Source organism: Rhinolophus sinicus, linkage group LG06, assembly GCF_036562045.2.
Source record: "Rhinolophus sinicus isolate RSC01 linkage group LG06, ASM3656204v1, whole genome shotgun sequence".
In the NCBI taxonomy this organism is placed as follows: domain Eukaryota; kingdom Metazoa; phylum Chordata; class Mammalia; order Chiroptera; family Rhinolophidae; genus Rhinolophus; species Rhinolophus sinicus.
Window position 1 is genome coordinate 58963854 of NC_133756.1, and position 13436 is coordinate 58977289.

General features: G+C 37.3%; 1 protein-coding gene across 4 annotated transcripts in view; it reads right to left on the minus strand.

The window, feature by feature from the left end:
* CDKAL1 (CDKAL1 threonylcarbamoyladenosine tRNA methylthiotransferase) overlaps window positions 1–13436 on the minus strand; it is a 615432-nt gene that overhangs the window by 190707 nt on the left and 411289 nt on the right. For all 4 annotated transcript variants that reach the window (XM_019734279.2, XM_019734280.2, XM_074335173.1 and 1 more), the window contains exon 11: window positions 9526–9671. In XM_019734279.2, the coding sequence (XP_019589838.2) occupies window positions 9526–9671 (146 nt within the window). The remainder of the gene's footprint in view (window positions 1–9525; window positions 9672–13436) is intronic.

Sequence of the window (13436 nt, forward strand, 5' to 3'; positions counted from 1 at the left end):
CATGGATGTACAACAGGACAGGGCAACTAGATGGGCTTGGTCATCTCTCTTAGACATACATCATGAATGCAGCAAGAAGAGTAGCCAAACAGGGCAGACTGTGGCAGACTATAATGTTCTCCGCTATCTCATCTCCCCTTATTTTTAATAAGGCCCTTTGTTTGCAGATGGACACAAGGCCACCGCAACTAAAGATGACAATGATCCACCTTTCTTTCAGCTAAGTGCAGTCATGTGACGAGGTTCTGACCAACTGGATATAATGAAAGCGACATGAGTGACTTTCAGGAAGTATCTGAAGGGAAGGAATACATACCCTCCATTTCCCCTCACTTTCCTATAGACTGGAATGCAAATTTGATGGCTGGAGCTCAAGTCGGCCGTCTCGCACGATGAGATGAAAGCTGTATCCTGCATTCCTGATATGCTGAAGCCAGATACAGCCCAATCGCCTAGCTCTGGACTTCATTTACACAACTAAAAAATAAAACTTTTACTTTCTTTATGTCATTACTCTTTTTTCTGTCACTTGCAGACAAACCAAACTATAACTTTTAAATACATAAATACACATGTATGAGCGTATGTAATCTAGTTAAAGCCCTTCCCTATAATAGATTTTATTGTATCATAGACAAAAGCAAACCTATAGTACGTAACTGTCTAAAGGGAGATTGGTGTTCACATAACTGTTAGTCAGTGTTTCTTACCCATGGAAAGCCCATAATAAACATTTATGTTCCCCCCGACCCAATATCAGGGTTAATGTTGGGATTTTATTATACTTATCAAACATGTGGCTATAAATATTTATATAACACCATGATTTAAGAATGTCAGTTCCTAGAAGACAGTTACCAAGTTTGACTAATCTCTTAATATTCTACACCTAACAAGTGCCTACATAGTCTGTAACCAATAAATATTAGTCAAGTAAACACAAGACTTAGGTACTATTGAAATTAACATGAATTTATAGTGATTTTTTTTTTTTTTTGGTGTTACTTCCAGAATTTAAGTTGGTCAGATCTTAACAATCTGAGATTCACTCTTTAAAGACAATTATGGGTTACATTACTCAATTTTTTCCTCACTGTCTGCTGCTGACTCAGTTACCATACCTTTGAGATATTACTGCAAAGTCCAGCACAGCATTCAAAACTACACGCACTGTACATGCTCCCGTGATTTCTTCCTGGTTTCTCACAAGAACATAAGGTTCTAGATACAACAATGAGGACTCAGTAAATTTTCATCAGAGCATGATGATGAGTGTGGGGAGGCAAGAGTGGCCAATCACTGACTCTCCTTGTGCCCAGTAGCATGTAACGAAACGGATGCGTGTTAGGAGTGAAGACTGTCCATAAGCAGGAAGTTGAGCTGAATATTTAATATACTTGGTTCTAGCAAAGAAGGATGAGTAGGAAGTAAAAATGAATACTTACAAAGGTTTTGAAACACATTATACAGGATTAATAGCTCTGCAACACATAACCACCATTAGGGCAGCATTTTATCTAAAATGTGCCCTTGTACACACACTTCATGAAGAAACTCTGAAGTTACAGATAAAGACATTGTGACAGATAAACCTCGCCTTCCTCCTATTTGTAGTTTCTCACCACAAGGGCACATTCAAGAATAGCTTCTTATCACCCCCTTAGCCAGCAACTCTCTGCCTGGATGGGGAGTGAAAGCAAAAAGGAAGGGATACTGACTATAGAAAGATATACTAAATTTTTAGGAGAAGGTATGCACAATTTAAAATTTTCTACTTAATAGCATAGTTCAATTTTTAATTAGAAATGTACGATCCTCCTTAATGTTTCTAAAAAGCATCCTATTTGGAAAGGCTAGATGCCATACTAGCAATGAATAAAGTTTGGAGGTCCCCAGGCTGGTGTATGAATCGGAACTCTGCCAGTTACTAGCAAAGTGATTTTGGGCAAATCACTTAATCTCTAGGTGCCTTAATTTCCTCATCTATAAAATGGGGGTAATAATATTTCCTCTTTAGTATGAACTATTGTGAAAATTAAGTGAGTTAATCCTTGTGAAGAACCGAGTATGTTACATTCAACATATTATAGACTCAATACATGTTGCCTAATAATTTCTGTTAGTTATTAGCCAGCAGCGGTGCACAGAACATAGAATCTCGCAGAAGACAGAGCATTATGTTCTCCTGAAGGAAGTATATCAATTTCTCTTCAAAGAGCAGGAGATTTTCTTGCTTATGAAAAGGAACTTTAATTAAAACAGACTGAGAAATGCTACTCTAAGCCTTAATCTTATTGGTTCCAGAGTTAATGCCATTAATTAAACAAATAAGTATTATCCCTGCCTCTTTCTCTTGTGCCCCTTAATCTGTGGTTACAGTATGACAAAGTGGGGATCCCTCGGCACTGTGGTTACAGTACAGGGACGTGGGGATGGATCCCCCCAATGCTGTGGATACAGTACAGGGACGTGGGGATGGATCCCCCAATGCTGTGGATACAGTACAGGGACGTGGGGATGGATCCCCCCAATGCTGTGGATACAGTACAGGGACGTGGGGATGGATCCCCCCAATGCTGTGGATACAGTACAGGGACGTGGGGATGGATCCCCCAGTGCTGTGGATACAGTACAGGGACGTGGGGATGGATCCCCCAATGCTGTGGATACAGTACAGGGACGTGGGGATGGATCCCAGTGTGTGGATACAGTATAGTGATGGGGATCCCTCAGCGCCGTGGTTCCAGTACCACGATATGAGGATCAAAGAGCACAAACCGAGGACTGTGCTAAGAACTAGGGATGCAGCAGTCAACAAAGATCCACAAAGACTTTTTCTGGTCTTAGACATGACTACATCTAAATAGCTTTGACCACCTACAGTTTTTGAGAAAGCAATCAAACAACACTTTTTTTTTCATATAACCCAGAGCACTTAGCCCCATGTCCGCTTACAGGAAGCAACTGTAGTTGATGTTTGACCCTTGCCATTTTCATTTTCCTGAAACTGCCAACGTCGCTTGGCTTCTGTGGTGTCATTTCCCCCTGGGTCTCCTCCTACACTGGCCTACCCCTGCCTTTTCCACCTGTACAGGATCTGCTTTCCTTTTCCATCGCTCAAATATTGGTGTTCCTAGACTTCTGTTCTTAGCCTTCCATTTTCTTTCTTCTGGATGATCGCATCACCACAGCTTTTCTGCTACTCAAATGCTGTTTACTCCTCCCAAGCATTTCTCTCTCAACCCTGAGCTCCCTCCTGGGCTCTTGACCCATATTTTCTACAGCCTGGGTGCTCTCCCCTGGATTTTCTACACAGGCATTTCAAATTCATTTTCTACACAGGCCCAAAACCAAACTCATTATCTTTCCCACGCAAATTCCTCCTTCTTCTCATTCTCCTATCTGGGTTAGCATCGTCTTCTACTGTGGCTTTAGCCAAGACACGAAAGAGCCATCCTTGACACTCATGCATACCTTCTTCATCCTTCCAAGAACACAGTATAAATTTGATCTCCTTAATATCTTTTGAGTCCACATTACTGTCTCCATCGCAAGAGCAACATGCCTTAGAGAAGAACAACAGTAAAGCACAATGGCTGAGTTCTGGCTCGGGAATCACATGCCTGAGTTTTCATCAAAGTTCTATCACTAACTGCATGGCCATGGGAAACTGCTTAACATCCTTGGGCCTTAAGGATTAAGTAAACTAGTATATGCAATGCCCTCATGGCAGTAAAACTCCAAAATATTGTCTATTGGTTTTATTACTAGTACCATATTAAGTACTATTATGATTGGTGTTATGGTTGCATTTATTATAGTGCTGAGCACAAAACTGATAAATGAAAATATGAATCATTTAATTAATATGCATTATTAGCATCAGTAGGAAGACTGCTAAATAGCAGAAGCTGAGGATCTAGTTTTATTATGCATTAATTCACTGTGGGCTTTCAAAAAGTCTTTTTAACTACTGTGAACCCTGACATTCATTTTATAAAGGGCAGATTAAAAATACCTATCCTTACATACTTGGCTAGGTTTTTGGGACAACATTATGACATAATACATTAGCGCCATGAAATACGAAAAGCACTCTGAAAGGAAAAATGGAAGGAGATTAGTAATGCTGAGATTTCTCTCTTAACCAGGCTAGTAGGAAAACAGAAAGCTAAATAAATAGAAAATTTAATTGCTTCAAACTATGAATGAAATGTGGGATAATCGCAAAATAATATGGTATTTAGCAAATGATGTCAAAATTTTCCAAATACAATACCATATTGAAAAATAAAAAAGTAAATATTTTTCTACTAGGTAACTGTTCCAATGATATGTATCATTCTCTTGAAAAAATTTAAACGTAGCAAGTGAGCAAAGGAGGAAAAAAAGAACTTTACTACCTCAGAAAGAAATTTGAGAAAAGATAAAAAAGTGAACAAGACCTTAGGGACACTCAAAATAACAACCGAGGTAAAGATATTAGAAATGATGAAATAAAGCCAGAAAACGTCTCTGAGGGAAGTATTTTGCCTAAATTATTTTGGAGGTTGATATTCAGTGAACAGAAACACATCTGGGACTGCATCTGAAGAAAACGTAATTATCTAATCTTGCTGAATCAGTCTTTTCTTTTCTTCTATTCTGATGAATATTGCTACTTATGTTTCCAAGCCACTAGGAATAAAACTAGAAAAAAAGAAAAACCCAGAATAAAACACAAATTTAACATAACTTGTATTTTATCAGACTGTGTTCCAGGACACATGGATGACTGGGACTAATGAAGGGAAGACAAAGAACTCCATCCAGATGGTAATGAGTTAGCATCATTTTTGCAGATAGACTGGAAAAGTAGGTCATAGGATAGGCTGGACAACATGAGATAACCCTGTGACTCACAGAACTCATCCTGCCAAAGCCATCCTGGCTCGTGCCCTTGTGTCCCTTCACTGTCTGAGTATACAGTGGCTGCCACTTCCCTTCTAGTTTGTTCTCTGCACAAAATATTCCCCTTACCCCTGAGTGCTCATTAGTTATTGGTTGTGGCATTTCACAACCAATAGGAAATCTCTGGGTATAGTAAATTCAGGGGTGTGTGAATATATACCACAAAGCTAAAAGGGTTCATATTCTATAAGACACAAGACAAATTAATCTAGAAGTCCCCAGTACATTGTGCAATAACAAATGGTAATGGTAAATCCTGAGGTGGATAATATCACGGAATTAAGATGCTACAGTAGGTGTAACTTACTTTAGGTCTATGTCACTTGCAAGTAAAGACGTAAGTAGTCATTAATTCAAAGTGTAGTTAGTAAGGGAGTTGGATCTTGTTCTCCAAGTTTTAAGTTCTAGTTAACATAAACCAAAAGGCCACTGGACATCCAACAAAATAATTTGTGTAAACAGACAGCTCTTTTAATATATAAACTGTTCCATTTCTTAACATGCATCTATCAATAGGACAGTCTTACATATTTCTTTCCCACGTTCATGTGTGAATTTTAGGACTCAGAGATTCTTTTACTTAGCATTAGAACATATACTTGAGAGAAGACCTCTGTATATTGTCATTTTTTAAATATATGTGAATATGTGGTTTATTCTGAAGAGTGACTGTGTAAGTACAATGCTGTTCAGATGAGGAAGATCCAATTGAAATTATGTCCAAGGCCTCAGCTCCTGGGAACCCTAACTATATCATCCCGAACATATCAAAGTGAAAAATCCTCTCAGCTGTAAGTAACTCTTTCAAAATTACACAAGAAAATAAAGATAAATAATTCCAGTTTTATACTCTTTTATCCCAATAATTTGTTAAAAAGATAACTGGAAAGACAGTTGAGTGAGAGTTAATAAAAGTAGTAAAATCTATGTAGCATTTATTAAAAATAACAAAAACATGAATCTTTCTAAAACTAGAATTGCACCTCTTGCTTTATGTAGTTTTCTTCAATATCCCTAGAAATCCAGTTACATATTTCCAGAAATCATTTTATCCATTTAAAAAAAAAAATGCATCAAATTTCTTGATTTTCCAACTAGATTAATAAATCTGAATAGAATAATTTAAGTCATTCGATTGTCTGCTCATAATCAGCTGTTTTAAATCAGTATATTAAGTAACTTAGACACTTTTCTTTGCAAAGGTTGCATGATTTAATAAATTCCCATATGCCTCAACATGTGCCAACACTCCTAGGTTATCGTCAATCCAGCTGCTGTTATGATAACAGTTGCCAACTTTCAAACAAATGAAGAAAATAATGAATCAGCTTCAAGTTGGCTCATATGTAAACTTCTATTGCTCCCAGGTAAAACTCGGGCCAATTTCAACTGTAAAGAAAATTAATTAAAAAGATTTCACCGCCACTGTTGGAGAAACAGGGTACCACAAATACTGCTGAATTAGTAGTTTAAAGTCCTAGCTTCAGGTAAACTCCCATGGCTTGGATTTCAGTCTTAAGTGCCGTAGGTTGTTTTAAAGGTTGGATTTTTTTTTTTGAGGAAACAGATTAGAAATACCTCATCCCTAATTGATAACATGAATATCTGAGAAGCCTCACACTGCTGGAAATAATAAAATAAATGAGACTTATTTGTTAAAGAGTCGTTACAAAAAAGCCTTCAGAGGAAATAAGGGTGAATGAAAATGGGAATGCTTACACAGAAGCTAAAAATCAGGACAGGAGAGCATCAAACACACCATTTGAAGTTAGGGTCATTTTATGACACAGTGGTAGGCATAAAATATTAGATCCTTTTTCTAAGAATGACAATATTGTGTTGAATTTTAATAAACACTGGACAGAACAATTTTGTGGTAGACCAGGTATCCAAACTAGTGGTCACACAGAACCTCTGAAACTTTGGTGTTTCCAATAAGCATTAATTGATTTGGCATAAAGCTAAGTAGGAAAAAAATAAAGAGAATATCAGAGCAGAAGTCTGCTTAAAATATTTACATTATTTCTGAATGTCCATCATAGTTGAAAATTATTCGTTGGCTGGATGCACCTCCCTGAGAGGACAGGAAAACTGTTTCACTAAAGAGCAAAGCTGGATTATAGTGTCCTCACAGGAGTGAGGCTATACTACAAGCAACAGGAAGGACTGGACGAAATACACAATTTTATGGTTGATGAACTGTCTAAAACTGCAAGGATTACCACATTAATAATTAGTGATTTCTTCTTTTCCAAAGAGTACCTGCAATTTTTCTCAGTCATCAGCTCTATATATCAGGTATATCTTACTAGCTGTCTCCTACAGTTTTTCAATTCATTTTATAAGTTATAAAGTTAAAATCTAAGTGTGAAATTGTATATCATGGTTGTTCTGCCCTCACTGAATATACATAATACAGAGTTAATTAAGAAAAACAACACAAAACAAAAAACTCTTGGAGATTAAGTGGCTAGACTCATACTCTACAGTTCCGGTGATTCATAGCTCTTGAAACTGAAACTGTAGATGGATGGATGTGGGATGAGTGTTCTCTCCAGGCACCTCCAATATCCTTTCCAGGGATCTCTGAAACTTCCACGGCTGGGTAGAGTACTTGGTTATGAGGTCTTCCAGCCAGTGGAATGGTTCTACAAAAGCTATCTGGATGCTCAGAGAAACTTGGAGTCCAAAGAAAGGACAATGAGCTTAGCACATGAATAAAGGCAAGAGACTATTTTCTCATACTTTGATGTGATCATCTTTGGACCTCTATACAGCTCATGGATGCTGTAGCAACTGTTCAAGATGCAACAGATTTAACAGGTCCATCTTTGGAGCAACATAAAAGGCTTGATCTTGTTGTGAAATTGTTGCCCAGTGAAGTAGCCACAGTAATTCCCCAAACAACTGAGTCAGCACTCACCCAGATGGAGGTAAAAGAGAGGTGTTGATTCCTAAACCTCACTGAATCATATTAATGCAACCAACTATTTGGAAAGTGTTCTAGTCTATTCTGCACAACAGGATGCATGCCTGCACTTGGCAAAATCTTGTGCAACAGGTATGAATTCTGCACTACATTACTTGCTATTGCTCTAGTAAGAAAGAGGCAGAAATTTCACAGGTGCAACAATATATTTTCAATTTTGAAAACATTCTATTCACTAGTGCCAGCATGCCCAAAAGGACTCTCTTATATGAGATAAGTTTACCACAAAAGCTAGAATAAATGCAAAGGAGGGATACATAAAAATCTTTCTAGTTTAGCTTTGACTTCAGTTCTGCCCAAGAAAGTATTAGAGATGGCAGAGATCCGTCATTATTCTGTTTTCTACTTTGAAGGTTGTATATACTTAATGATTATAATTATGAAATCCCTGAATAAACATACCTTCTATTCACTGATTTGAATATTCAAACAATTGGCTGTATTTGTTTGAATCTACACTAAGTATCTTTATTTCTGGTGGTTAGGATAATCAACAAATGCCTAGAGTTGGAAAAAAAAAGAAAGACACATGACAGAACGATGAAGAAGGAAGGAGAAAGTAAACAGAAGAAAAAGATTTTAAAACATTGTATGTAGTTGGGATAAGTGACTAATTGATGGTGGAAAAAATAATTGCTTACAATTTGTATAAAGCCATCATATCCATGAAATACTTCGACATGGTAAAAAGGTACATAATTATAAACAAGAAGATGGAAATAAAAAGTTTTGTCTTAATTAAGAAAAACAACAAAAGAAAAAAATTCTGGGGGAAAAAACTGTGGAAAGTAGGAAGACCCATGCCACAAATATGCCAAGATAAATGACATATCCCCAGAGGGAGAAAACTGCCCTGGACTTGAGAGAATTCTGTGTGACATGGGCCAGAACTAGCATTTCCTGCCGTGTATAATCACAGAAGACATTCAGTGCTTGGTGATGATGAGAATAAGGATTTTGAAGAATATAATTATGGGCTGCAAGTGTTTTCTGTGTAAACAACATTATCATTCATGTCTGAGATTGTGTCAAATGTCTTAATTTTGGTCAATAACAATATGAAGTTTAAAGAATAGAATCCCCAAACCTCCTTATTAATCACAATTCTTCAAGTACACCACAGGGATAGTGTATAACAGCAAAGATATTCCAGATATTCTTCAAGAAATGCTACTTAGTAGGAAATTATCTTTTTTGTAGTGACATGATTTGGCCTACCTCCCTGTCAAAACCAGCTTTCAAAAGGCCACATTAAATGAGATTTAAGCAGAGCAAAGCTTAAAGCGGTTTTCTTCTATTATGTTCAGTATAAAAACAATCACAATGCACGTTACCTTAGAAAGACCGGCGATCCTACTACACAAATTAATGGTGTGTCATGTACAGATGGAAGGAAGGTGGATTTAAACTGAAGAGAAACTGAAAAACCACATCAAGCTGCCTAAGGAAACTTAAAGGCTTTGAAAGATTCAAAAGTCTCGCCTTTTCTCTGGTACCTTTAATTGTGGCTACAATGAGCGCATTTTTGCCACATGCTTTTGAAAGAAAAAAGAAACGGTTATTTTCTTAAGTACTAACAGACTTACTTCTCTTTCAGAAAATCCACTACTCTTTTGAAGTCAGCCACGCAGTACTCTCTTTTCATTTCCATGAGTACAGTGTCAGAGGCAGACTGGACTGGTATGTGCAGGAAAGCGTAGACTCTGGGATGATTAAGGATTTTAGCCATTTCCTTTAAAACAATGGAAGGAGAAAACATTAATCATTTTAACAAATCAGGGAATGGTTTCCCTCAGATCAATACTAACAAGTGGAAGCAAATAAACAAAGCTGAAGACCAATCATCTAGGCTCTTAAAGTGAATGTCAACTAGCAGTCCTCTACGATGCCATTTGGGAATTTAATATTACTTCTGGAGGATTCCACATGAGAGTTATTTCTTCATGTTCCTCATCTCTCTTAGGTGACAAAACAGCTATAAACTCATGTAATGCCTAAAAAGATTTTTGAGTACTTCAAAATAAACACCATTCCTCCATTGCCTCAAAGCAGCTTTATATTCTGCCTGTTACATTACAGGAGAAACAACAATTTTAAGGCAAACAGTTGAGGCCATATAACCCTGTGTACTTGAAAAGTCTCCAAATTTAGGGCAAGTCAACACTTTTTTAAAATACTGAAGGAGAAAAAGTAATTTATTATTCATGTTTCTTTGTCAGCTAGTTAATGAGCACATATTTTTTGAGTATTTACTATGCAAAAGGCACAGTATCAGACAATGAAGCTCACCACTGGTCACTACTGACAACTATTTTGAGATGCAGAGTTCCAAAAAAGGGAAATAAGGGAAGAACAGGAAGAGAATCTATCTTGCAAAGTCGAGGAGAGCAAATTTAAGTGAAACAAATTAGGAAACCCAGAGATTGTTTTAAAACTCCCCCAAGGATAGAAAGGGAGTAGGAAAAAGACTGACGCAAGGAAAGCTGTGGTAACTTAACCATTTATGCAAACAATAAAAAAAAAGGACTAATTTAGCCCTTCTCCACTGCTGTAAGCTGTCTCTTCATCAACCTGGGGGGTCGGGGGGAGGAAGGGAGGGAAGGAAGGGCAAAGAAGAAGAAGAGTGAGAAGAATCCAATAGAGATAAGGAGCTGCTTTTTACTAACTTGCATGTGTCCAATGATCTTGAGTTTTCAAAATACTTTCGCATTTATCTCATTTCACCCTTAGAACACTATTTTGAGGAATTTGTATGAAGTCAAAGAGCCAGCTAATTTCATACAATTATTCAGGGGCAAGTCATACATACATATCAACCATGCCCCTTGTTTCTCCATTTTCTTCCCATTGACTGAAAATGAGCATTTTTACCAAAGTGGAAGAAAAAAGCAGTTCAATCAGTCACCTTAGTAGCAGCTTAGCTGTTTTAAAAATTCCCTTTGGCTAAGAAATCCAAATAACCACACAATATTACTCATGGATATCCTTTATCTACCTTCTCTACCAGAAATCAATGGGTACGTATACATTGTTATATATAGGTTACTATACTGGAACTGGAGTTGAAGAATTTCTTATTTAGCAGAAAAATAACTGATTAACACATTATCTGAAAATTCTCTTCACGATACCATTACATTTCTTGGCTGGGTATTTAGACAATAAGCTCTTCATACCCTCAATCAACACCTACTGTGTCTGTGTGAGGCAGGGCAACAGGATAATGATGGACCCTGCGGTAAACACCTGGCCTTCTGCTATGTTTCTCTGCCTTTCAGGTTTCTCACACCAGAAGATGGAGATTCCCCAACAGAAAAATTTAAAAATTGCAAAAATTAAAAACAAAATATTGTACAAAAATCTTTGTTTTCTAAAGGGGCAGGACTCCCAGCTTTAGTTAACTTTCAACATGTCTAGTGTGGTAAAAAAGTGACCTTAACAAATAACACAATTAGTGACATAAAATTTCACTCTCAATCTCTGTGCCTTGATTTTCTCTTCTAAGAATAGAGAGAATGGTAATCCCCACCTCATAGGGCTACTCGACTGTTGTGAAAATAAAACAAAATAATCCAGTATGTGCTTACATGTAATCACTCAATATGTAAATGATCTACTCTTCTTCCTTGGAGCGTAAAGTTCATGGTAACACATTTTGATACAGATTCATGGGAACCCGTCAATAAATAGAATAGCTTTTCAATAAACTGATTCCCTTAACTAGTAAATGAAGGAGAGATAATTTGTACTGATTTGCATAAAATACATTTGAAAGGTGGCCCCAGCAAACTTAACCCCAGGCCAGAAGGGGCAGTGCAGTTTCTGTTGGAAACACTCAGGGTGGCCCACTTACTATAAACAGGATACTGTACTAGATGAAGCTTGCCCTGTTACAGTATGACAATTTACAAATTAAAATGTTAATAGCAAACAAGGAGGATAAATTTGGTGGTTTTTCCCTTTGGCTCTCAAAATAAGACTTCCCACTAGTAATTACCTCAGCTTCATACATACTATAGGCTTTGCAACTTTATAATGGTAGGCACCAGAACACAAAATCAAAATCAAAATAAAGTTGCCCCTTCATTAAAGTCTGTATTTCTCCTACTAAAAGAATCATGACTTAACATAGATTAATATACCAGAAAGAGACAAAGACATATTTTGTTTTGTTTTGTTTTTTCTTCTGTCCCTCTTCTGACTCAGAACTATTGTTTATGGATAACCTTTAGTTTCTTCACCTTTCAAAATTCTCTATTTTTAAGGTTCAGCTTATAGGTTTTCTAGCGTAAGTGCTTACTTTTTCCTCTATGATTCTTCAGCAACCTGTTCCTGGTGTCACCAAAGTGTTTCCTTGGTTCTGCCTTGCAATATGATAACGAACCTCTACAAGAGTAGGAATTGTTTTACTCCTCTCTCTGGGTCTCTGCAATGGCTACTAGGACTGTGCTAAGTATACCCCAAACATGTAAATATAGGTATGGGTTAGAACCACATCAATATACATAGAAAGAGCTTTAAAATATAACTGCTATTTGATAGAAGACAAATTTTCAATTAGTAGTAGTTTAGTTTGGCTAAAGCAGGTAAACAAGCATATAATGGGCCTGCCTTGATTTTTGGAAGAAGTGAAAAATTATATGGGAATATATAAGTCAATATATATGTAAGTAAAAAATCAAACACTTTATAGGTAGCCCCACCATGGGCTATATTTCTGAAAGTCTGTTAGAGCTTTAGATTGGAATCACAATGTATTTTCTTATGGAAGTAACTTACAAATGATGTGCAGGGTCCAGGTTAACCAGAAAAAAGGAGCACTTAGCTGAAATGTGCCAAACAGAAGATTGACAGCCGTGAGCAACCCTGAGCTCTGAGCCTGGTGAGAGTCTGAGTAGACTGAAAGTGGGAATGTGGAGGGAGATGAGAGGACAGGGGAGGGGAAGAGAGGAAAGGGGAAAGGAGGGGATGGGAGAGGAGAAGAGAAGAGAAGAGAAGAGGAGGGGGGGGAGGGGAGGGGAGGGGAGGGGAGGGGAGGGGAGGGGAGGGGAGGAGAGGAGAGGAGAGGAGAATCTTGAGGAGTTTTGGTAGCAACTATCATGCAAATAATATCTGTGTTAATATAAGAACATTCATAATTTAAGGGTTGAAATATCAAGGCTGCTTAAAATACAGATGGCGACCATTTTGCAGGCAGGGACCAGAGGATGGCAAACCAGATCACCAAGACAGTAGTGTTTCTTCTATCTGGTGTTTTTTACGTGATCTCCTATTACAAATTGGTAATCATCTCAATATTATTATTTTTTTTTAGTAGACTTAAAAAGGAAAGAAAAAATAATGAATTGAATGGAAGCAGGCTTAATCTTTAAAAGCAATCCTGTGTATGTGTACATTTTACAAAGAATTGTTAAGTTCCATTTTTATTGCCACGAAGTCATTAGGTTGATCATCATATTCTGCCTGTCTTTGAATATATACATTAACTACCAGCTTA